Source organism: Artemia sp. Qi Xiang Cuo, chromosome 13, assembly GCF_049724085.1.
Source record: "Artemia sp. Qi Xiang Cuo chromosome 13, ASM4972408v1, whole genome shotgun sequence".
In the NCBI taxonomy this organism is placed as follows: Eukaryota; Metazoa; Arthropoda; class Branchiopoda; order Anostraca; family Artemiidae; genus Artemia; species Artemia sp. Qi Xiang Cuo.
In genome coordinates, this window is record NC_142806.1 from 70,045,356 (window position 1) to 70,071,272 (window position 25,917).

Below are 25,917 nucleotides of genomic sequence, written 5' to 3' on the forward strand. Positions count from 1 at the left end.
TGTGTGTGTGTGTGTAAGTTTTTGTGTGCATGTAAGTTTTTTTGTGTGTGTAAGTTTTTGTGTGTGTGTGTAAGTTTTTGTGTGTGTGTAAGGTTTTGTGTGTTTTTAAGTTTTTGTTTGTTTGTGTAAGTTTTTGTGTGTTTGTCAGTTCTTGTGTGCGTGTATAAGATTGTGTGTGTGTTTGTGTGTAATTTTTTTTGTGCGTGTAAGTTTGTGTGTGTGTGTGTAAGTTTTTTTGTGTGTGTAATTTTTTTTGTGTGTGTAAGTTCTTTTGTGTGTGTATGTTTTTTTGTGTGTGTGTGTGTGTAAGTTTTTTTGTGTGTGTGTAAGTTTTTGTGAGTTTTTGTTAGTTTTTGTGTGTGTTTTTTTTTTTTTGTGTGTGTTTGTTTTTTTGTTTGTTTAATTTTTTGTGTGTGTGTAAGTTTTTGTGTGTGTGTGTAAGTTTTTTTGTGTGTGTAAGTTTTTGTGTGTGTATAAGTTTTTGTGTGTGTGTTATTTTTTTTGTGTGTTTTTAATTTTTTTTGTGTATTTATTTTTTTTTGATTTTTTTAGTTTTTGTTTCTTTGTTTAATTTTTTTTTTTTGTGTTTAAGTTTTTTTGTTTTTTTTAATTTTTTTTTTTTTTTAAGGTTTTTTTTTTTTTGTGTTAGTTTTTTTGTGTGTGATAGTTTTTTTTTGTGTGTCATTTTTTTTGTGTGTGTTAGTTTTTGTGTGTGTAAGTTTTTTTGTTTATGTCATTATTTTTTTGAGTGTGAGATTTTGTGTTTGTGTTAGTTTTTTTGTGTGTGTAAGTTTTTTTGTTTGTGTGTTAGTTTTTGTTTTTGTGTAAGTTTTTGTGTGTGTGTAAGTTTTTGTCTGTGTGTAATTTTTTGTGTGTGTGTGTGTAATTTTTTGTTTGTGTGTGAGTTTTTGTGTGTGTGTAATTTTGTGTTTATTTTTAAGTTTTTTTGTGTGTATGTTTTTGTTTTTTTGTGTGTGAAAGTTTTTGTGTGTGTGTGTAAGTTTTTTTGTGTAACTGTGACAAGGTAAACCATGACAAAACACTACTGAAATATTCCAGCTCTTGTATTTCAAGGAAAGAAATCCAAAATGAACTTTGATAAATCATGAGAATGTAACTGTGACAAGGTAAACCACAACAAAACACTACTGAAATATTCCACCTCTTGCATTTCAATGAAAGAAATTCAAAATGAACTTTGAAAAATCAAGAGAATGTAACTGTGACAAGGTAAACCACAACAATCCACTACTGAAATATTCCAACTCTTGCATTTCAATGAAAGAAATTCAAAATGAACTTTGAAAAATCATGAGAATGTAACTGTGACAAGGTAAACCACGACAAAACACTACTGAAATATTCCACCACTTGCATTTCAATGAAAGAAATTCAAAATGAACTTTGAAAAATCAAGAGTATGTAAAAATCCAAAATGAACTTTGAAAAATCAAGAGAATGTAACTGTGACAAGGTAAACCACGACAAAAAAACTACTGAAATATTCCAACTCTTGCATTTCAAGGAAAGAAATCTAAAATGAACTTTGAAAAATTAAGAGAATGTAACAGCGACAAGGTAAAGCACAACAAGACACTACTGAAATATTCCAACTCTTGCATTTCAACGAAAGAAATTCAAAATGAACTTTGAAAAATCATGAGAATGTAAAAATCCAAAATGAACTTTGAAAATTCAAGGGAATGTAACTGTGACAAGGTAAACCACGACAAAACACTACTGAAATATTCCAACTCTTGCATTTCAACGAAAGAAATGCAAAATGATTTTTGAAAAATTAAGATAATGTAACTGTTACAAGGTAAACCACGACATGACACTACTAAAATAGTACAACTCTTGCATTTCAGTGAAAGAAATACAAAATAAAATTTGAAAAATCAAGAGAATGTAACTTTGATAAGGTAAAACACAACACTCCACTACTGAAATATTCCAACTCTTGCATTTCAATGAAAGAAATTCAAAATGAACTTTGAAAAATCATGAGAATGTAAGTGTGAAAAGGTAAACCACGACAAAACACTACTGAAATATTCCACCTCTTGCATTTCAACGAAAGAAATTCAAAATGAACTTTGAGAAATTAAGAGAATTAAACTGTGACAAGGTAAACCATGACAAAACACTACTGAAATATTCCAAGTCTTGCATTTCAACGGAAGAAATCCAAAATGAACTTTGAAAAATCAAGAGAATGTAAGTGTGACAAGGTAAACCACAACAAAACACTACTGAAATAATCCAACTCTTACATTTCAATGAAAGAAATTCAAAATGAACTTTGAAAAATCTTGAGAATGTAACTGTGACAAGGTAAACCAAGGTACAAGCAGACAGTACAATGACCATAAAAAAATTTAAAAAAAAGTTGAAAAAAAGTTAAAAGAAAGTTAAAAAAAAAGGTGGGGGGGAGGGGGATGGGAGGAGGGGGGTTTGGTGGGAGGTTGGAGGGGGGGGTTGGAGGGAGGGCGGAGGGATAGGGTTGAGGGATAGGGGTAGGACTTGGGGCCCAAGTATCATAAGAAATTGTTTGTCTAGTATGCAACTCAAATCTTCGTGGTATGCATATTCTCACGATGATGCCATAAAAATGCCCCGAAACAAGGTCACTTTTAACACCTATCAAAAATCCAATTGATAAATCGAATGTGCTTGAACTTGTTCCAGTTCAATGGAATGAACCTGCTACGATATTGTGACGCTTAACATCAGTTGGGCAATGTCCCAGAAACAATGCATTGGATGTATTTCCAAAATCATAATATGTTCAATGGCTTGTTGGTTCAGTCGATTAACGTGTCGTTCTTTTACCTTAGGAAATCACAGGTCGCACGTTTGATTCCTACATCAAACACAAATTTCATAAAAATCAATGGGAAGATACTTAGAATGTTAAAAATCGTAAATTAATTAATAATACATGTAAAAAAATTAATGTAATTATGTAAATTAATTAATAATAAATTAATTTATGTAGATTAATTAAACAAATTAAATTACATAAAGAATTTCACAATTTCATACAAAGGAGACGTCACACAATTTGAACAAAGTTCAGCACAAATTTTCACGGTGGTTGAATTCCGGTCATTACACTGTCTGCTTGTATTGACGAGACTATCTTGTTGTAAGCAGTGTAGCTATATGTTGGGACTGTCCGCTCTTAACTGTTATAGCTGTATGGGTACCACCCTCGTACCTACCATTGTACCTTTACTACTGATGTCTCCCTTCTTATCGCAGAAAAATGTTTCTTACCTTAATTTTAAAGCTTCATTTAGCTAAATTAATTTGCTTCATATTCCATAAAATTATGTGCAATGATGTGTAAGTGTGCATCAACTATTATGAAGGAGGGGCGTTGTGTCATTTTGTAGTTTCGGGGGGGGGGGGGGGGGAAGACTCAAAGAGCGGACTTTATTGTCAAAAACATTCTAATTTTCATTGAACCTTCAGATAAATGTAAAAATATTTCTAAAGAAGGGGAAGGTAGAAATTGATATCTAATCCCTCTAGATTTTTGGGATATTTCTGCTCTACCCCTTTAATACGACAGTAAAGAGTAGCACTAAACCCTAAAACGAGAAGAATTTTTTCGCATAGGAGGAGGGTTGCCCTCTCCTCACCTCCCAACCTTTGGTCTTCGAAACTTTTAAGGATGCTTACTCGACCGGAAATTGAGAGTTCTAGTGACTTTTTTAAAGGCTGAGAGTGAATAGAGAATAGGCAGCTCCTGTACTATAATTTTATTGATATCTGGAGGAATAACCTTTTGTAATCCCTTAAGACATCAGGTCAACATTTTAATATACCCATTTTGCACAGAATAGTTGAAAAAATCAATAAATTTGCATCCAAAGATGAAATAGTCCCCGGAGCCCCTGGTATAAGTGCAGTAAGTTATGCGAACAGGCAATCAGGGGGACATGTTTGACCTTGGGAGTCCATTCACCTGAAATTTTCCAGGATTATTTTCTTAATATAAAGGATTATCAGTATCCCGGTACGGGAAGGAGGGGGTAAAAATGGGTAAGACTAGAAAAGTCCGACTAGCCTACAGAAAATAAAAGACTAATTTATATGGCTGCCATTACTATTTCACCGGCCATGATATTGACAACGTTTAGTACACAATTTAAATTCGCCAAAAAAACTGTACATTATCGTGTTGACGAGACGTGATTAGTGTTTTCAATTGTCTTTTATAAGACTTACCAAGAGTTTATTGAAAATCACCTTTTCCAGTTCTCTGTAAAGATTCCTGTAACGTATTGTATTCTTTAATGTTCCTGCGTAGTCAAGACCCTTTTTTCAAAATTTTTAGGGTTCGAAATAGCAAATTGTTCCAAAGTAGTGGGTGCTTGTGATATGCAAGTATTGTTGCGCAAAACCAAATTTTTTTAATCCCCTACAATTATCATCTGGATTAAACTTGAATAATTCTGAAGTGTCGTGGTAGACATTCAGCACGTAGTCAAAACCGCAGAATGAAATTATAAACTATATTTAACATAACTTAGTAGTAGCTGTTGATTAAGAGATGATTTGGCGGCTTTTTTTTCATAAGGAAATAAACCCCAACCAACAAACTTTTAACTAAAATCTGAACGTTATTTCAACAAACTCTGATAAGACAACGCTAGTCAGTGCTATGGCCGCTTCGGAATGCCATCAGGCATAGCAGCAACGCATTGAACCAACAGGACATCTTAAAGATCGGCCACCGTGCTGCATTCTTTCAAGACCCTACATACCTTGGCCAAATCATTCCCAAGTCAAGGACTCCACATCATCCGAGCCTTGTCAAGCTCAACAGACATTTGATTACAGCGATTCCACGTTGGAAGTCCAAGCAATGTAACCCACCGTCAGTCTAAAGAGGTTTTAAATGTACGATTACTTGTCCTATGTAGAGCAGACAAACTACTGACAATGTTGCGACCAGATGGGGAAGGAATCCGGAGAAATCTGATAAAACAACGCCGGTCAGCGCTGTGGCCGCTTTGGAATACCATCAGGCACAGCATCAGCGCATTGAACCAACAGGATTTCTTAAAAATCGGCCACTGTGCTGCTTCTTTTCAAGACCCCACATACATTGTCAAACGCTCTAATAATGCCAAAATAATTCCCGCGTCAAGCTCTCCACATCATCCGAGACTCGTCAACCTCAACAGAAGTTTTATTACAGTGATTTCACGTGGGTCTAAGCAGTCTAAGCAGTGTAACCCACCGTTAGTTTAAAGAGGTTTTAAACGGTACGATTACTTGTTCTGGGCAGAACAGACATACTATTGACAATGTTGCGACTAGACGGGGAATGAATGAATCGGTCTTGTGCTGGCCTCGATGTGTAACTAAAAATAGTAATCCAAAAAATATGAGGACACATTGAGAGGGGAGGCCAATATATAGCCAGAGTAGGGATAGTTGAGTGTAAGGGCGAGGAACCCCGGTGTTCAATGAACTTAGGAAGTTCACAAAAAGTATTTTTACAAATACTATTAAAGTCCGAAAGTTTTGGCTTCAGACCCAGAAGCCTTTATCAACGGGGTAAAAGGTTATGCAAAAAGTAAGAAAAAAAACTTTTTCTTCTTGTAATCCTTCCCATTTCTCTCCTGTTGACAAAGGATTCGCGAAATGAATCCGAAATTTTTGGACCTTCAATATTATTTGACTCCGTCATAGCACCGTGGATTGATGCTCTGTTGGGCATTACGGGGCGTAGGGATGGATCCCCTCTGCAGCAAGGCTGGTGACAGATTTGCTACTTGTCGCTGTAAAAAAAAAAGACCTAGCACTGAAACTTCGATTTGACGCCCTACGGCGCCAAATTCCTATGGGCTCTGATGGCTCTTTATTTATTACAGTTTGAATGATTTTTTTTTTATAGTTTTTTCTTTCAAAGTTCGATGTCTTATTAAAAGTTTTACCCGTTTCTCAATATCTTTATTTCATTCTAAAACACGTATATATATATATATATATATATATATATATATATATATATATATATATATATATATATATATATATATATATATATATATATATATATATATATATATATATATATATATATATATATATATATATATATATATATATATATATATATATATATATATATATATATATATATATATATATATATATATATATATATATATATTGTGCGTGTATTTTATAGTGCAGAGCATGTTGATACTCACATTGACGATAGAAGGAAAAAGCACCATAGGCAACCAAAGCAAGATGAAATTGAAAGTGCAAACGAGTCACCTTTTCACAGCAATATTTTGTTGCAACTTTCTGGAGGAACCGAAATGCCTGTGAATTGCAAGGATCATCCCGATGATACCGTGCCTAAAGTTTGTAAGTAAAATTTGTCTGATCCTGATTTTTTGAAAAAAAAAAACAACTAAAAAAGTTGTCAAGTGCTTTTAAGAGAGGCATAACCAGTCCGTACCAAGGATATGTGGGCTCTTGGAATGGGCCAAGAGTCTAAAAATTGTAATTTGTATTGAATTTGTGGGTACTCCTTATTAAAACTATCAAATAAAGTGTTTTTTCTATTATTGCCCCCCTCCCCAAGTTTTTGTTAGTTTTTTTTTCCGAAAAATTCTCGGGTATGTGCCTTGGGCCAGCCTTTTTTGATAATTCAAATGCTTCATGGAAATATGCCAAATTCGTCAATAACACATTTTAAAGATTCATCAAAAACATATTCACCAAAACAATTTTAAATATCTAAAGTATGAGTGGGCTGATTGTCCACCATTCTAGGGTTTGTGCCTGATCCAAGGTCTGTGAAGGGATGAGGCTCTACATTTTTGTCATCATTAAATAACTTAAAACTGGTCACATTAATAAAAATTTAAGCGGAAGGAAAAGCTCTTGCTCTGTTTGTGCATTTTTGGAGTTGCTTGTGTGTTAACAAGATAAAAGGTGATATATTTTGTAGGTGTAATCTGGCACGTAAATTATTATGTGGTAGAGGTAATCCCCCCAAGACCTCATTTGGTTTCCCCCACTTTGTCATACCTCATTTGTCCCTAGCCTTTAGTTCAAGGACAAATAATTTTTTTAAATAGGTTTATGTCTTTGTTCATCCTCCATTCAATAAAAGATACAATCTCTATCATATACAAATTTTGTATAAAGTCTATATCAAATTCATGATGCGCATCCCAGAACTTTCGTGGTCAAGTCTTTAAAGATGGCAATGAATGAAATTATTTTTTTTCTTTGCTTGTCACAGTAGAAGTATATACTCTACTCTTACCTCTTCTGTGTTGTTAGTATTGAGTGATTTGACAAAGGAAGACAGTCGATATTTTTAAACCCGGACAACGAACCATTTGTTGGAGCACAATTCAAATAAAAAAGCTAAGACATTCAGTTGCTATTAGCAGTTTTCTTCTCAATTTTTATGTTGAATCAATTGTCGGTGCTAGAGCAAGAAATCAGATAGACAAGAATCGTGAGATTTTCAAACTTGTCAAATCTTCATTGAAAAACGACATTATCAAATGGTCTATACTTCATAGTCGAGCAAGTTTGTGCATGAATGTTCTGCACTGTTATTCATCGAGTTGACCTCTGAGTCAGGACTAGCCTTGGCAAAATCTTATTTACAGAGTGGCAGAAGGCAGAGGCCATGAAGGCAGAAATCCCGTGGAAAGCTCTTGTTTACCTTTAACGAACAAAAACCCCTTTGTTACCATCTCAGAAACCGTTGAAATTGCCTTAACGTTCCCTGTTTCAACTGCCTCAAATGAAAGACTGTTTTCAGCACTTCAGAAGATTAAAACGTATCTCAGGATAACTTGTGACTGAATAATCTATTATCTTTTTTTACGTAATAGTTTATCTGAACTGTCAAAAACTAATTGTGATATATTGCCAAATATTCACACAATTTACCTACTATTTACTGATTAGCATAATTTACTGATTTTTGGCTACTTCACGCCAATTTCGGCTGGTTGCTGAGACATGAAACTCTCCTCCCCTCCCCACCCCAGAATTTTTCTGAATTTACTTCACCTTGTGCAATATCAATATATATTCAAGGATGCAACAGGATTGGCGCTCAGTATGGCTTCAGCCCTGTAGAAGGCCTAAAATTATGCAGAATCTAAATTCATGTATCTGAATAATATTCCCCCTACCTATCTATCTGAAGTTTTAAAGCACAACTATAATTAAAATTAGTTGCAAATTCTTTTCCAAAATATAAATATCAAGTAAAAATCTTAAATCTTCTCTAGCGAAAAAAGCAAAACTTTCGTTACCAAACAAAGAATAATTTCAATTGAAGACGAGCAGAAAACAATTTAGAAAACTCTTATCTAAAAAAAGTTTTTCTAAGAAAAGCAAATAGTTGCAGTAGCCTAAACCCAAAAAATTGATTAGATGTGTTTGAAAAATTAATGGGATTGGGAAGACGGCTGATTGTTCTCCAATCACTGTTAACTCTTTAAAAAGGGCACTAGATTTTATAATTTCCAAACAGAATAGCTCTTATAAAGGTTTTTATGCTATTGCTGTCCATGTTAACACTTTACTGCCTATTATATTGCTTACAAGAACTTTTTAAAACTTGCATGCATATAGTTTTTCGTTTAATTGAAACTCCCCCTAAACGTTCTCTAAATTTTTCGCCTAAACCTCATCGTTATTAGTTACAGCAATCGTAGTAGTAGTATTAATAGTATACACCTACTGCCTTCCGGCTAGTTCAAAATCCGCCTCAACGTGGCCAGAAAGGTCCAACTCACAATGTAAGCCGTTCTTGAGATATTGCTGCGTCACCCTTTTGACAATCTACATGCTCATAGTTCGTTATAATTTAGCTGAACATCTGCCTAAATATTCCTTGAAAGCTTCCCCTGAATACCCTTAGCTTGTGTATTAGTAATGTTTGTAATAGTAGTAGTAGCATTAATAGGAGCCTGCACATAGCACCTTTGGTTTTCTTCAAGATCTACTTCAATATACGCTGAAAGTTTCAATTTTGTGATACACACCGTCCCTGAACCATTCCTGAAATGGTGGTACGCCATCTTGACAACCTGTATGCGCATAGTATGTTTCTGCTTAGTGCAATACTGTTTCAATTATTCCCCAAATTTTTCGCCCTAATACTCGTAGCTTTAGTTGCAGCAGTAGTAGTACCATCAGTAATAGTAGCAGTAGTAGTAGTAGCAGTAGCAGTAGGATTAATAGTGGCAGCCTTAGATTTATTAACAGTTGAATTAGTAGCAGCAGTAATAATAGTAGCAGTAGCAGTAGTATGAGTAGAAGCAATAGCATTAAAATATAAGTTTTGTCTGTTGGTTAGTTCAACATCCCCCACAACAAGCCCTGTAAGTTTCAACTTCACACACCAAACTGTTCCTAAGATATTGCTGGTTCGGTCTTTTGAAAACCTGCATACAAATGGTGTGCTCTGATTCAGTTCACCTTCAGATGGAAAATACGTTGACGACTTGTCCTTAAGGGAAGTCGCATTTGAGGATTCGAAGAGCAATGCTGCTAGTTTCGTCGACCAAGTTACCTCAGAGGCGGAAGAACTAAACATGGTCGTGAACAAAGACAGATGCTCGGTCACGACATTTTCTTTTCTTCGGAATACTGAACCGTCTTTCGAACTCCCTATCGCTTCTGAGCTAACAAGTCATAAAATAACTTTACTTTGTGTGGTGATTTCTTCGGACCTGTCATGGTGGGAGAATACAAAGACAATTGTAAAAAAAGCTAACGGCGCAATCCAAATGCTAAAAACACCGAACACATTTTGAGTTCCCAAGGACAAGCTGAAACTAATATTTTGCACTTTCATCCATCCCTTAGTTGAATATGCTTGTCCGGTTTGGCACTTTGCCCTTACCCAGGATGTAACTGATAAAAAAGAACGAGTTCAGAAGATATCGCTGCAAATCATTTATGGCGGTTTCCCTCTGCCTTACTCCTTTTACCTGAAAGAATTTAAACTTGAGTCCCTTTCTTCCCTCTTAGAAAAATTATGCCTAAGATTTGGCTCCTCCCTCCTCTAACATCCCATCTACCGATCATTCCTTCCCCACCTTTTGTCCCTATAAGATCTCGTCCCCCCCAGGGAAGTGGCTGAGAAGGTTCCGACACTGACCCCAGTCTACTGTAACAGCATGCGCTACATTAAAAGCTTTGTGCCAAGCTTTGTGAAATATTACAATGATCTCTAGTGTTTTTATTGTTTAGTTTATTTTATCCTGACGAAGTTTTATCAGACAATTTTATTCTCAATCTCAAGTGTTTTTATCCTTTAGTTTATTTATCCTGACGAAGTTTTATAAGACAATTTTATTTTGCTATCTATGACTAAGAGACATCATATTTGGGCTTTTCCCACGATAGCTATGTCTTGTTTTTGAATTCAATGAATTAGAATTTGAATTAATGCTGCAAAGCTTTGTTGTCATAACGTTAATGATAATAATCATACTAATGACAGGAGTTCGCATCGTGTTAGTCAACTTTTACCGAAGACAAATTTCTCTTAAATATGCTCTACTTTGGTATCTCACTTTGGCATTCAAAAGACAGTATGTGCTAAGTTTTGCCAAAGTGAAATTTAACCCCCACTGCCTTAGGCACAAAAACGCCCCTATAGATTAGTTAAAATCTATTTTCCTTCAAGTTATTCAGTTCTTAAGGTACTTCGACGAATCTTTTTTCTTCAAACATAAATTTTATCTCTTTTTCTGTCACAAATTTACTAATAGAACACTATTACTGCTACTACTGCTCCTACTACTACCACTATTACAACGATACTAGTACAATTAAGGCTAACAATATGAAGGTAAACATTTTACAGAATATTGATGTGCCATTAGAACTAAATCAAGACACACTAAGTGCTTGCAGATTGTCAAAAGGGCGTATCTCAAGAATGGATTTCGGTATTAAGTTGGAACTTTAAGAAAATGCTTAAAGGCGAAGATCGATTGACCAAAAGGTAATATGAGCATGGAACGGCTGATACTGCTACCACAGTTACTTTTTCTGCTACTACTACTAAACTAATCAAACCATTACTTCAATTGCAACAACTTGTAAGGCTAAGAGTATTAAGATGAAAAGAGCGTCAAAAGGGGGTCAAAAGGGTGAATCAGCAATATTTTTGGAATGTCTTAACGTATCAAGATGAAACTTCGAGGGTATCATAAAGGGGGGGGGATGCCCAACTGACCAAAAGGCAACATATATATGCTACTATTGCTATTAATATTGCTGCAAGTACTGTTACAACTACAAGTACTACTTCTATTGCAGCTACTTCTAAGGTTAAGAATATTAAGATGAAAATTTTAGGAAGTATATGAATATACAGCCTTTCAAAAGGGCATATCAGTAATGTCAGCAGCAATTTCATTTATCATGAGGAGGAAGCCCAGCGGCCCGATCCCAGTTCCTTGTGGAATTTCACAAAAAAACTGGCAGAGAAGTGGAAAATTGGTCTTTATACTTTACAGTTTGCTCTCTAAAATTAATAAGGCCAACGTGATGTTGAATGTTCGTCCTTCAATATTTTTCCTTCAAGAATTTTACATTAAACTTATTACCAATAAAATTAGCCGAAATAACACTCACCATTCCTAAATCAGCTTCAAATGATGATTCTTCCTCAGTTGGTAGTTACTTTTTAGATTTGTTTTTAGATCGGTTACTTTTGGCTCAAGTTTGTTCTTTAATAGACATTTTTTAACGGAATAAATATGTTTTTAATATAGTTTATTCTAAAAAATAATGGAGGAGACGGAAAAGTTAATTACTCCAAAATCGTATGTTTAGTTTTTCACGCATTTTTATCTTGTCATAGGCACCATAAACTGAATGGTGTATTTATATAACAAGTTGCCAAAGTACTGTGGAGTGAGGACTCTCCTTCGGCTGTGAAGAATTGGAGTTCAACGTGCTCTGTGGTAACGATATGCCACTAAAAAAATATGTGGAAGACTGTTTTTTTAGAGTTTATTAATGTTAACCGTAATTCCAAATTTTGGTTAGAATCGCTGATGATTATTTTAAAATGGAACATGTCTACTTACAGCGTTCCATTATCCAGGTCGGTAAGTGTCCCATATAGAGGTTTAATACAAGTTGGTTTTAATAGTGAACCTTTTGTTTTGATCTGACACTATTTCTCAGGAGTTGTGGGCTGTTGTATTTCTTAGTATTGGACGTGATCGTCGCTTCCTAGGTTGCAAATTACCGCTGTAACCCGGAAAAACCTTGATTACAAACAGAAAAAAGCCTATGCCTTTTCTTCTTTGGAATAGTAATAGACGGACCTCAAAGAATCAGGCACCTAACTAATTCAAATATATACAATGGTTTGTTCTTCTATTGATCGTCTTTTTACTTTACGTAAAACTTTAAGTTACGATTTTCTGAGGTTTGTCCTTTACTTAGTTTAATTATATCCCACGATACTTACACAGTCCCAATTTATAAAGAACTCTGTCGATCCTTTATGTAAAATTATGATCGAAAGATGTGTGTTGCATAATCGGAAAAAAAAGATGCCGCCGAAGACGAATATAGTAGTTCAAGCAACTTTTCTTGTTTTTCAAGCCAACATATTTCCTTTGTTCTTCAAGCCAAGAGACAGTTAGTTTTCTATATAGGGGTATCGGACAAAGCGGATCTAATAGTATACTTCGTTTTTTGTTCTGATTCTAGTTTTAGGAGTTATGGGCTATTTCATTTTTTACTAAGGGGCGTGGTCGTCTCTTACTAGGTTGGTAGTTACCGCTACAACCGGGATTGCTAGCTACCGCTGTAACCCGGATATTTAAAAGAAATATTTGAAGATACTGTTAAGTTCAATTCAAAATTATGCTGACACATGATGTCATTGCAAAACTGATGGTTAGAGTTCAGTCTTTACTTTACTATCCGCTAGAGTTGCTGTTTACTAAATTTTATGAAACTATATCTACATGCTTTATATAATATTAAAGGCACTATTTTGATCTTCCTATGCAAGATGATGGTATTACCATTTCCTACTACAGTGTTAAACAAAAATGCAGTTTTTCTTAAAAAAATGATTATATTTTAAAAGTTAACTTTTTTAATTACAACATGTTTTTAAATACTTCAGTTTCCCTTAAAGTGAGCAATTAAGAAGCTCTTTACGATAGTCTAGTGCCCAGCTATCTGCGGGGGAAAAGAAAAAAAAAGAAAAAAAGATGCCGTATATGCAAAATATCGTGGTTACAGCCCCTTTTTTTGATTTCCAAGCCAAAATATTTTCATTGCTATTAAAGCCAAGAGACGGTAAGTTTTCTATATAGGGATTCCGGACAAGGCTGGTCTAACAGTGTACTTTTTGTTTTGATCTGACTCTATTTGTAGGAGTTATGGGCTATTGTAGTTTTCACAATGGGGCTTGATCGTCTCTTACTAGGTTGCTAGCTACCGCTGCAACCCGGATAGTAGTTATAGTAATGTAATATTATCATTTACATGTTACCTTTCGGTAAGTTATGCATCTTCATAATGATGCCCTGGAAGTTCCGTTTTGAAACGTTAAGCTATTCTAAAAATATTGCTGATACGATCTTTTGACAATCTATTTGCACAAACTTTAATTTATTTCAACTTTCCCCTCAACTTTTCCTCAGATGTTCATTTTAATATCCTCAGCCTTGGTAGTGCTCACTACAGTAGTGGTTGTTTTTTTAGTAGTAGTAGTAGTAGTAGTAGTAGTAGTAGTAGTAGTATTGGTAGTAGTAGTAGTAGTAGTAGTAGCTGTAGAAAGGTGGTAGTTGTAATAGCGTTTACATACTGCTTTTTGGTCAATTGATGATCTCCCTTATAATTTCCTGAAAGTTCCAAATTAATATTCTGAGACATTCCTCAGTTACGCCCTTTTGACAACCCGTATGTCCGTATAACATAACATGCTTTGATTTAGTTCAACACTCCCCCAAGCATTCTCTGGAGGCTCACCTGAATGCACTTCGTCTTTTTGGAAAGTAAAGGTCAAACATGCCCACATTTCTCAATAACATGTACTATATATAAAGAATGGAGGAATTGCCTAACTTACAACCCTTTTACTGGATCACTGGACCTTTCAATTACTTGATCGGGGGGGGGGGGGGTAATTTTCTTGCGATCACTTTTGACTCTTAAGAAGAGCACTAGAACTTCCCTGTGGGCACAATGTGTTTTTTGTTTTGTTTTTTTTTCTCCAACCGGGCACTTTGTATCGAAGGAGTTGTCGTAGAAAGTTCGAAAAGAGCTCATTCGATTGCAATTCGGAGTGGCTAGTGTCTTTTTCAATAGTCGAAAGTGATTGGAGGGCAACTAGCCCCCCACGCCCATCATTCCCCCAAACACATCCAATTAAAATTTTGAGATAGCCAATTTGTTCAGCGTAGTTGATTTCCAGCGAGAAAATATCTTTTTGAGGAGGACACTCTCCCACAATCCTCGGGGCAAGGGTTTTAAGATATTCTCTGGGGGCATATAAGGTTTTTATAGAAGGCGTTGTCGTAGAAACTTCAAAAAAGGCTCATTCGATTGGAAACTCAAAGGGCTAGTGCCCTGTCTAATAGTCGAAAGTGATTGGACGGCAACTAGCCCCCGCACGCCCAACATTCCCCCAAACACATCCAATCAAAATTTTGAGATATACATTTTGTTCAGCGTAGTTGATTCCCAGATAGAAAATATCTTTTTGAGGAGGACACTCACTCACAACCCTCGGGGCAAGGGTTTTAAGTTATACCCTGTGTGCTTATAAGGTTTTTATAGATGGCGTTGCGTAGAAACTTCAAAAAAGTATCATTCGATTGGAAATTCAAAGGGATAGTGCCCTTTTAATAGTCAAAAGTGATTGGAGGGCAACTAGCCCCTCCCCCCCAAGCCCATCATTCCCCAAAAACATCCCATCAAAATTTTGAGATAGCCATTTTTTTAAGCATAGTGGATTTTCGGATAGTCGACATGCTTTTGGGAAAGGCGTGTATACCCCGCCCACAGAGTAAGGATGTTAAGGTTTCACCTGGGGGCATATAAGCCATTTATAGAAAACATTGCCATCGAAAAGTCAAAAAAGGAAATTTTAAGTGGAAATTGAAAGGGCTAGAGCTCTTTTTAATAGTTGAAAGTTATTGCAGGGCAACTAGTCCCCCCCCCGAACGATGTGGGCACAATGTGTTGTTTTTTTGTTTTTTTCTCCATACCCGGGCACTTCGTATCGAAGGAGCTGTCGTAGGAAGTTCGAAAAGCACTGCAAATTGGAAACTTGGAAACTGTAGAAAGTTCGAAAAGGGCTCATTCGATTGCAAATTGGAGTGGCTAGTGTTTTTTTTAATAATCGAAATTGATTGGAGGGCCACCCCCACGCCCATCCTTCCACCAAACACATCCAATCAAAATTTTGAGGTAGCCATTTTGTTCAGCGTAATTGATTTCCAGATAGAAAATATCTTTTTGAGGAGGACACTCCCCAAAACCCTAGGGGCAAGTGTTTTAAGTTATGTCCCGGGGGCATATAAGGTTTTTATAGAAGGTGTTGTCGTAGAAACTTCAAAATAGGCTCATTCGATTGGAAACTCAAAGGGCTAGCGCCCTTTCTAATAGTCGAAAGTGATTGGAGGGCAACTAGCCCCCCCCCCCACGCCAGTCCTTCCCCCAAACACATCCAATCAAAATTTTAAGATAGCCATTTCATTCAACGCTACAGATTTCCCGATTGAAAATATGTTTTTGAGAAAGACACGTTCCCAACATTTTCAGGGCTAGGGTCTTAAGTGGTATCCTGCGGGCATATAAAGTTTTTAAATAAAGCATTGTCGTAAACCCTTTAGGACAGGCCCACTCAATTAAATCTTGACAGAGCACGTGCCCTTTTTAATAGTTAAAAGTGATTGGAGGGCACCTGCCCCCCCCCCCCCCATGCCCATCATTGCCCCAAACACATCCAATCAAAATTTTGAGATAGCCATTTTGTTCAGCGTAATTGATTTCCAGATATGTGGTAAGGTGGTTTTTATGGTATTTGGGTGATGTAGTCGTAGATGCCTTTATTCTCCCTTTATAGGGGAGATAAACTCTATCCCTAAGGTATTTAAACGTTTGTAGCGTGCCTTAGACTATGACCGAACTAATGAGGCGTACCAGCTGGGTATGTTAGAGGGACTAAAGGTAGATTGTAGAGAGGTTGGCTATAATACAATACTTTTATTCAGTTAACATATAATAATACCAGATATATATATTCTACTGGGACTGGCATTCCCAAGTAGACCAAAAGTCTCAGAAAACTGCAATAACATATTACATGATACTTAGACATTTACAATGATCCAATATTAGTCCAAAGCATGTCTAAAGCAACGGATCAGACGTGAGTCTGGCATGAATTTAGTATCAGTTTCACACTTCCCATAAAATGTACCTTTTATACATTTTTATCAAACACACCTTCCTGTACCCAATCCACACAATCACCAGGATTAACTGATTTCTCAATATCCCTTTAATCAGACATTGTGAATGATATTTCCTTATCTTAATAAAAGTGTTATTTCTAAACTTTGTATTTGTGTCTTAATATATTTATAATAAATTGCAAATTGAACTAATTAGAAGGCTTCACCACAATACTCCCGGTTTAAAGAAGAGTTGCCCAAAACTCTCAATACTTAACTTTTAAAAACAACTTAGTTTTTTTTACAGCTATTATGCTGCCATCTTTGGGTCATTATATGCATATACATTCTATGGTTTTCCTTAGGGTTATGTTTTTTGTACAATATAGGCCATGTTCTTTTTTTTGTCAAAGGATTTTAATTTCAAATCATCCTTGTTTCTCTTTTTCTCTGTCGCTAAGACTGAAAAATACTCTTTTTACCCCTTTCATGTACATCTTCTGTCTTAGCTCGACCCCAAGCGGCTCAAACATTATTTTAGTGGTTCTGCTTAAATTCGATATCAAGTTATGTTAAAAACGTTTATGAATTATTTGAGATTAAATTTAATTCCCGTTAATAATTTAATTTATCTGTGTGATGTGGTTGATATACCGTTTATTTTTCAGGATTAGAATATGCCTTGGATAAATTACACATAACAATTTTGGTTTTTAAATTTTCACATATTTTTCCAGCACAAAGCATTTTCAGACATCTCAATAATATAAAGCCTTTGAGGCTATATAGCACATTCTCTAGGCCTAAATTAAGTTCTGATTTTTATCTCACTTTACGATGAACTGTTAGAAAAGTCTGTAATGCTGCATACAGTTTCCAAAATATCAGTTGATCAGGTATGGTTTGGTTTCTGATGGTATGAGATGTTAGTATCAGGATACATTTGACGTGGCTTCAAAATCTGTTACTTTCCAAAATGCGTCAAAAAATGATTGAAAAAAATGGACCCGAAAGGATGTTATGAAAAATTTGATTTCCAAAAAAAGCTAAGGCTGTATCTAAAATAAATATTCACATTAGAATACACATAAAGCATAATTTGTCACCTATATATAGTAAAAAGAAACACTGGAAATTTGTATATATATCACTGCATTCTTTTTTTTAACGGAAGTTAATTACTTTTAATTACTTTCTCCTCTTTTTACTCTTAATATGTAATTATTAATCACTTAACAGATTGTTTCACAATAAAAATATTTATAAGTTGACTCGAAGTCAAACATTTATATATAACATTAAATCAATGGTTAAAACTCAAAGAAAAACTCCTCCACGTTAAAACTCCTCCACGGACAAGCTTTGCTTTTTAGGGGAGGCAGCAATAATTTTTTGTTGATATGTTTTTTTTTCAATAAATCCTTATTCTTCTTATTCTTCTTATATATATATATATATATATATATATATATATATATATATATATATATATATATATATATATATATATATATATATAAGAAGAATAAGAAGGATAAGGATTTATTGAAAAAAACATATCAACAAAAAATTATTGCTGCCTCTAAAAAGCAAAGCTTGTCCGTGGGGGACGTAGAGAAAACAAAATCCTTAAAACAAAAAACACTTGGCCACCGACACCACTAATACCATCACACTAAACAATAAATACAAAATAATATCATATATTATACTTCCTCTGGGAACATCTTACAACAAAACCCCCACAAAGATAAATCAGTTAATCAGTCAAAACTCATATTCAGCAAAAAGCAGTTCCCTAATGATTTCTCTAAAAATATTGGGGTCACCAAAAGTCTTAATATCACTCTCCAAACTATTCCATTTCCGCTTACCTCTATAAAAAAAATGAAGGGGACGATAAACCTCAAGGTACACAGAGGTCCGCGCTACCCCTGGTATCATGAGAATGAACAGTAGACCTAATGGACAATAAATCACCAAAACAACGAGGCTGAACATCCTGCTGCAGTCCAAAAATAAACCACAATATATAGAACTCACGAAGGCCTGCAGCCGGCACAATTTTTAAAGTTGGGTAAATTTCTCTAACAGACATACGTGGAGATATACCGGCTAAAATTCTTACCGGCTAATATATATATATATATATATATATATATATATATATATATATATATATATATATATATATATATATATATATATATATATATATATATATATATATATATATATATATATATATATATATATTTATATATATATATATATATATATATATATATATATATATATATATATATATATATATATATATATATATATTTATATTATATATATATATATATATATATATATATATATATATATATATATATATATATATATATATATATATATATATATATATATATATATATATATATATATATATATATATATATATATATATATATATATATATTAACAGAAGTTATATGATACATAACTTAATTGTTAAAAACAAATAATAATTATGTACCCTAATAGTTTATTTAATCACTGCAATATTTGTTTTTTGTACGACTTTTACATAAGTCCATCAAGACTTTTATCTGATAAGTCTTAACTGCAACTAAAATATTTACAAAAAAAAATCAACTCCAACAAATAGACTTTACACTATAAATGATAACTGTGATTAGCCTCTATATCAGGGCTTGGTAATAGTTCATATAACATGACTTTGCTATTAACATTTCTATATTTACACTTTTTTTACGATAACAATTCCATATTTATAAAGCCATATTTCGCTATGGCCCCGGTTTCAAAATCCCAGTCCTTCACGTTTGTCCACAGCGCATCCCTGGCTACATCAGATATCGATCACTTTTTCGTAAATGTCCTACTTCCGACCGGGATTAAAGCCATTGTTGACTCGGAACACAATTGTAGCGATCACCTTGGGATAAGCTTAATGGTACCATTCTCCACCTACAAGCGGTGTCCCGGGCGATAATGTTTTATCAAGAGTGAATGGCAAAGGATAGATCAGTCCTTGTAAAGATATTCTTGACTCAACTCTTGCTAAAATCAAAGTACCGTTCCACCTGCTTACTCATGGCCAAAATGAAGACAGACGAGCCCTGAACATCTTTTGCTCCGAAATTGTTCATTCGATGAAGCTTGCGGAATCTACCGCTGTTCCAGTGGCAAAAGTGTACCCGAACACTCGTAAAAAGGGATGAGATAGCCCAAATATCAAGTCTGCCAAGAAGAGATCCAAGTTCTGGTTCGAATTGTGGAAGAACTGCGACAAACCCCGTTCTGAAGCAGTTTTTAAGTGCTTTCAACATTCCCAAAACGAATTCAAGCGTAATGTCGAGAATATGCAAGTCCAGCAAGCGGAGAAGTTGTCTTGTGATTGCAGGAGTGACCCAAACGTCCTATGGAAGCGATTCCAATCTAACAGGGCCGACACTAATGTGCAAAGTCCCAGTCCTAATGAAAGTTGATTAAATCATTACAAGGACGTGCTTGCGCCACCACCCAACGAGATGTACTCCATATATAAATCTACGTTAGATAGGCAATTAATCAGTGCAAAACTCCGCCGCACTGATGTCATTGTTTCCAAATGGTATATTGAGATAATTGTGAGAAAATTGAAAAAGAACAAGTCTCCAGGGCTCGAAGGGATCACTCCGAGGCACCTACAGCACGGCACAGAACGTCTACATGAGTACTTAGCCTTACTATTCCAAATGAGCATCGAGCAAGGACTCACACCTGCCAACTTTCATGGTTGCCGCACATCCAATATTCTGAAAAAGAATCAAGATCCCTTGCTTTGTAAAAGCTACAGACCAATCACAGTTTCATCGGTTATCAGCAAAGTATTTGAGAAGGTACTGTTGCCCCATATTACGTCGCACGCTCTAATGGGAGACAAACAACTTGGATTCAGAAATGGGCTAGGCTGTTGACACGCCCATCGGCTACTAAAAAGAATAATGAGGTCTACATCTTTAGTTAAAAAGCCACTCTTTGCCTGCAGTGTCGACGTTTCCGCTGCGTTCGATTCTGTCGTCCAATCGCAGGCACTGTGGTGCCTCTTAGATTCAGGAGTCGACCTCCACATTGTTCTTGTTCTCCATGACTGGTACTACCACTTGCATATTCGTCTAGCTTTGGGATGGGAAAAAATTACTGGTCACCACAAGCAAAAGTCTTCTGAAGGCATTTGGCTCTTCAATGGAGTTCGGCAAGGATCTACTCTAAACCCTATCATCTTTAATTCTGCGATTTACTCTGTAAATAGATTTGCTTTTCGGACATTCTTTTTGGAGGGCTTGGATCTAAGTTTCATTTCTTATGCAGATGACTTGTTGCTCCTAAGCAGCACGCTGAGGGGTCTACAAGAGAATCTTCGTCTCTTAGTGACCCTATACAGAAGAATAGGATTACGAGTCAACATAGAGAAAACCGAATTTATCGTTTTTAGCGGCACCAACTTGACCAATTCCAATCTTGTCCTTGACGGTATCAGAATCCAGCAGTCCCAGTCCCTAAATTACCTTGGTATCACGTATGGCCAGACGCCTAGGTCAACTAGAGGCTTGTTGGCTGAATCAGTCTGTAAATCTATCCGCTCAGCATATGGAAAAGCTGTCAAATGCAAGTGGTCATTTAATCGATTTTTTAAGTCAAAACTATTCAACGCCGTCGTCTCTCCTGCCATCTGGTATGTATCACCCTTGTGGGAAATGTTGTCCCTCACCGAGCGTCGAAAAATACGAACCACGTACTACAGATTTGCAGAATTTTTGCTGGGACTTCCACTAAGATTTTCTAACACGGAGATCTCATCCATATATGGAATCATTGATCAATCAACCAAGGTGATTTATCTAGAACGGAGAGCCTCAAGACGATCCCTCAGTAAACTATACGACTCACCGCTGACTCAACTGTTTCTGTGAATGAAATACCTGTATTTAATTTTTAGTGTTGAACATGTTTTTCTTCTTTTTTTGTTTCATTTTGTACTCCGCTTTTTTTTTTCTCCATTTCTCCATTGTAAGCGGGCATAAATAAATAAATATATATATATATTTATAAAGGGTTTTCAAAATATCTTTATAACTGTATATATTTTCTCAACAACATTTGTTACCACTATATAACTTTTCCATATACGACTATATACATTTTCTTATCTTTGTTTTACCACTTTGGTTCTATTTCGAACCAATTTGCGTCATTAACTGTTTTTAGCTTACTATATGTCTGTTTGTTTATTCAGACTTTTGAGCTTTTTAGTTCTTTTCGAATTTTTAGGTGACTGAGACAGTTTTATAACGTTTTTGCCTGTAATCTCTCTTTTTTAGCTTTAATGTCCTTTTGGTATGAGGCTCCATTTACAGCTTAGATCTGATAAGCTAAAAATTTAGCTATTCGTCTTTTTACCTGTTTGGGCACTATCAATTGACTCGTGCCTGCACCCTGAAGGTTTGGTTACCAGGACTGCCTTCTGGTAGCTCCTATAAAGTTTCTAAGTTCTCGTGTCATTAGCTACAGCTAAAAGGACTATTATGAACCTGCACACTTACTAATTAATTATCTATAGTATTGCTACACTTTTTTTATTTGTGGCCACAGTTTTCTCTTGGGCTATTCTGTTATCAAACAAAGTGGCCCTTCTGAAGAAAATATACCTTGCCTTCATGGCACACAGTAATTTTTTTTTTTACATACACGTGACAATGATTATTTTCACTTTAACTTCCCAACTTTTAGTGGTCTTGTCTTAAGTTTCAACTTCAACTTAGGTCCTTTAGGCTATTATGTGCCTTCTTTTAATTTTTCATGCCCTGTTAGTCATTTTCCAAAAACTACTCCCACCTAAGAGAGCAAAACTTTTCCTGTCTACTTGGAGCATATCTACTTGGCTCCGTAGTATTAATGCTACTTATTTTGTACTTATTTAGTACAATTTTCGTACTAGTCTCGTTCGGTCAGTTTTAATATGCGTGTATATCAGAGTTTAACTGACTCCGTTGAATTTCTTTCCCTTTAATTTTGTTTGGCTATATTTTCAACTTGAACCCTTCTCTTTTTTTATTATTTACTTCAATGAAGCCTAAGGCTTTTTCCCAAGTCTTTTTCAGCTTTTTCAGTAAAACAGGTATTTTTTTAAGCCTATATTTATATGTTTCATGTTTTATTCCTAACTTTTACAAGTTTTTATGCTGATTACCCTACTATGGTCAAATTCATTATCTCTTTATTTTTAGGGGTGGGGGTGTCTATTGTTGCAACCTGTATTTTTTTGAAATTATTTAAATTTCTTCGTCCGAAAGTGTTCGTGTTAGAAAAATACTATATTTTTTCAGGTGATTTTTAGAACACTTTTAATTAAGTTTTGCCCCGCATTTGCTAGTTCTCATTTCTTGCTAAAAATGCAATTTTTACGATATACTGGTTGCCAATTTTTCCCAGCTTTAATTATTATTTTATTAGCCAAAGAAAGAGAGGCAATAATTCCCTCGCAAGGCTAAATAACTTTGAATTCGGTGCTCATTATCTGTGGTTTATTGATAAGCTTGAATCTGGGAGAATTACAAGAATGAATTTATGTTCATTACTGCGAGTTTTTTTGTTGTCTAATGTTATATTTTATTTTCAAAGAAAAAGTGGATACGTTTAGTTTGTGTTAGGGTTCAATGGATTGGGATTTGGGTGTTTGGGTTGGAACAGGTGAAAACCAATTGTTTAAACTAGGATACTCCTGTGCCAGTTTGTTTTCTCAGATCCAATGCATCGCTAGAGTTAAAATTATTACCTTGAACTATTATTGTGGTTTGCCTGTGACGATAGGGTTAATTTTTGGCTTATTTTTAGTGGATTTTGTCATTGGCTTTTACCTCCTGGTAAGTTTTAGGTTATAATTTAATTTTATATTACTTTTCGTTTCTTTTACCTCGCACCGTTTTTGCTTTCTAAGCTTATTCTAAGTTTCGCTTAAATTTTTATAGCGCTTAATTATTATCTTAATTTTTTTTTACCTTTTGTAACCAATAAAGAAAATTTATATATTTGACTATAACTAATTATAACAAGATTACAGCTAGCTTATACATTTAGTGCACTTATGTAAACTCTTGCTGTTTTCTTATTGATATTATTTTTAAATTTCTTTCAAAACAATTTTTTTTCAAATTCGACTGGAGTTGCCACCTCAGAGAGTCAAAGGTCAGTAGATGCATTGCATGTACTTAACAACGAGAGACCAGGAGTGATTGAGCTCAACTCCAAATTTGCTAGCTTCCAATGACCCTATTTCAGTAAACTACCTTCCTCGGTTTTTTGTTCAATTTCAGCCCAAAATGATTTTTTCAATATACATATCAAAAGAATCTACTTTTAGTGCTGATTCTAAATATGTATAATTCTATTAGTTTCACTATATCCATTAAAAGTTACGAGTCACCTATTAATGCCCTGTGTAATGCTTTCCGTGATAAGGTTTATGTTGGCTTTTAATGGCACAATCTATTTGTCGACTAATTGGGATATAAGCAAATATTTGCTTCACTCTATTTGATTTCTACTATCAGACCGTATTTATTTGATATATTATGAATGAAATTTTGGCATTATTAAAATATAGATATTTCTTTAGAGGCTCTTTAGTCGTTTATTTTTCCGTTATCATTTAATGTTATTCAAATATTAATCGGCTGGGGGCTACGCTTGTTCTGCCTTTCTCCGTTTCCTAGTCCGAAGTTTGGAGTCCAAATTTTTTTTTTCTTCTTTATAATATTTGCAAGTGTTTCCGTGGCCTCTATAGTGTGGTTTACAAGGACTCTGAATTCGAGCTCGGTTTTGTTGCCTCGTCAAATATCTTTAATCTTTGTTTCTCATGATGTTTGGCCTTTTTCATAAGTGATTTAGCTGCTTGTGCTGCTGACGAAGGAAGCTACTGTCCTACTGGTTTCTTTACTTTTCTCCATAATTTCTCTCTTAAGGAGGGTTTTCTTAACGATGGCCCAGGTTTAGCTATATCTGTTTCTGTAGAAGAATTATCGGTGTCATATTCTGTTAGCTCGCGTCTGGTAGAAGGTGTTTGTTCCAAAATCCATTTTTGTGTTAAGACTGTAGGTGAGTCTTATGTATGAAAATCAGATAATTCATCGGTTCCATCCAATTTTTCTTCCTCTTTGGATTTCACGTTTGGTTTATCACGTTTTAAACGATTAGGTTGTGTTTGAGGCTCCTCTCTATCGCTTTCACCGCTAGTATCCCATGAGCATCGAATATTTCCCTTTTTCTCTTGTTTGTTGTGGAGAGTTTGTAGCCAAGAGTGGGCTAAATACTCCTTCCACTCTTCCCAACCTTTGCGGTCGTTAAAAAGGTCATAAAATTCATATGGTCTTCTGATATATACTGGTGAAATTGTTCCCTCTATTTCTTCGTCTGAAGGAATAGGCTCTGATTTCCAATGTTTTGAAAAAAATCCTTTTTTCATTCTATTATGGTGTACTAATTCTTCCTTTTCATTATACTGATACTTTAGAACATATGTTATTATTTGGTAGAATTTTTACAATCCTGTAGGGCCCATTCCATTTCGGTTTTAACTTTTTTGTCCCTTCCATGTTGGTTTTGTATACATAAACCAAGTCTCCTAAATAATAATTTGTCTTATTTTTGCTTGTTCTGTCATATTTTTCTTTTTGTTCGGTTTTCATATCTTCCAAATTGTCTTTAACTTGTTCCATAGCTTTTTTCATTCGCATCACCATTTCCTGATTATATTGGTAAAATGAAGTTTCTTTTAAGGAACGTGAAAAAGCGTTATTTATTGCAAAGACTACGAATGGTAAATGTTCATCCCAATTTTCATTTTCTTCTCTTGCATGTAACCCCAGCATGTAAGCTAATTCCCTATGTTTGCGTTCAACCTTTCCGTTAGCGGCTGCCTCATAAGACGATGTAAACCATCGTTTCACCCCCCAGATATTCCGTAATTTCGTCTAATAATTTGGCTCGAAAACATGGCCCATTGTCACTAAGTAAAACTCTAGGAAAAATTTCTTGTTCCAAAAACAGGCGGTTGACAAAAATTTTCGCAATGGTTTTTGTCTTTTCGTCTTTAATTGGAAAAGTGTATAAGTTTGAGTTAGAATGGTCAACTACGGTTAGTACACACCTGTTTCCTTTCCTGGAAACTGGTAAACTGCCTCCGGTTCCCCAAACGTCTATTGACATTAATTCTCCTACCCCTGAAGGGGTGTGGTAGAGACCTAATTTGGCCCTAGGGATCTTTGGTGGCGACTTTTCTTTGGCACACTTGGCAGCTTTGTATGAAAGCTTTTACTTTTGAGTACGTTTTTGGAAAATAAAAATTTCCTTTTAGCCTCCCCATAGTTTTCGCTTCTCCCATGTGACAGCGAATCGTTGCATG

At 35.1% G+C, this 25,917-nt stretch overlaps 1 protein-coding gene across 1 annotated transcript in view; it reads left to right on the plus strand.

Moving 5' to 3' along the window:
- LOC148945598 (uncharacterized) overlaps positions 1-25,917 on the plus strand; it is a 240,017-nt gene that overhangs the window by 17,229 nt on the left and 196,871 nt on the right. Inside the window, exon 2 of the mRNA XM_089098857.1 lies at positions 6,215-6,399. Within this exon, the coding sequence (XP_088954983.1) occupies positions 6,215-6,399 (185 nt within the window). The remainder of the gene's footprint in view (positions 1-6,214; positions 6,400-25,917) is intronic.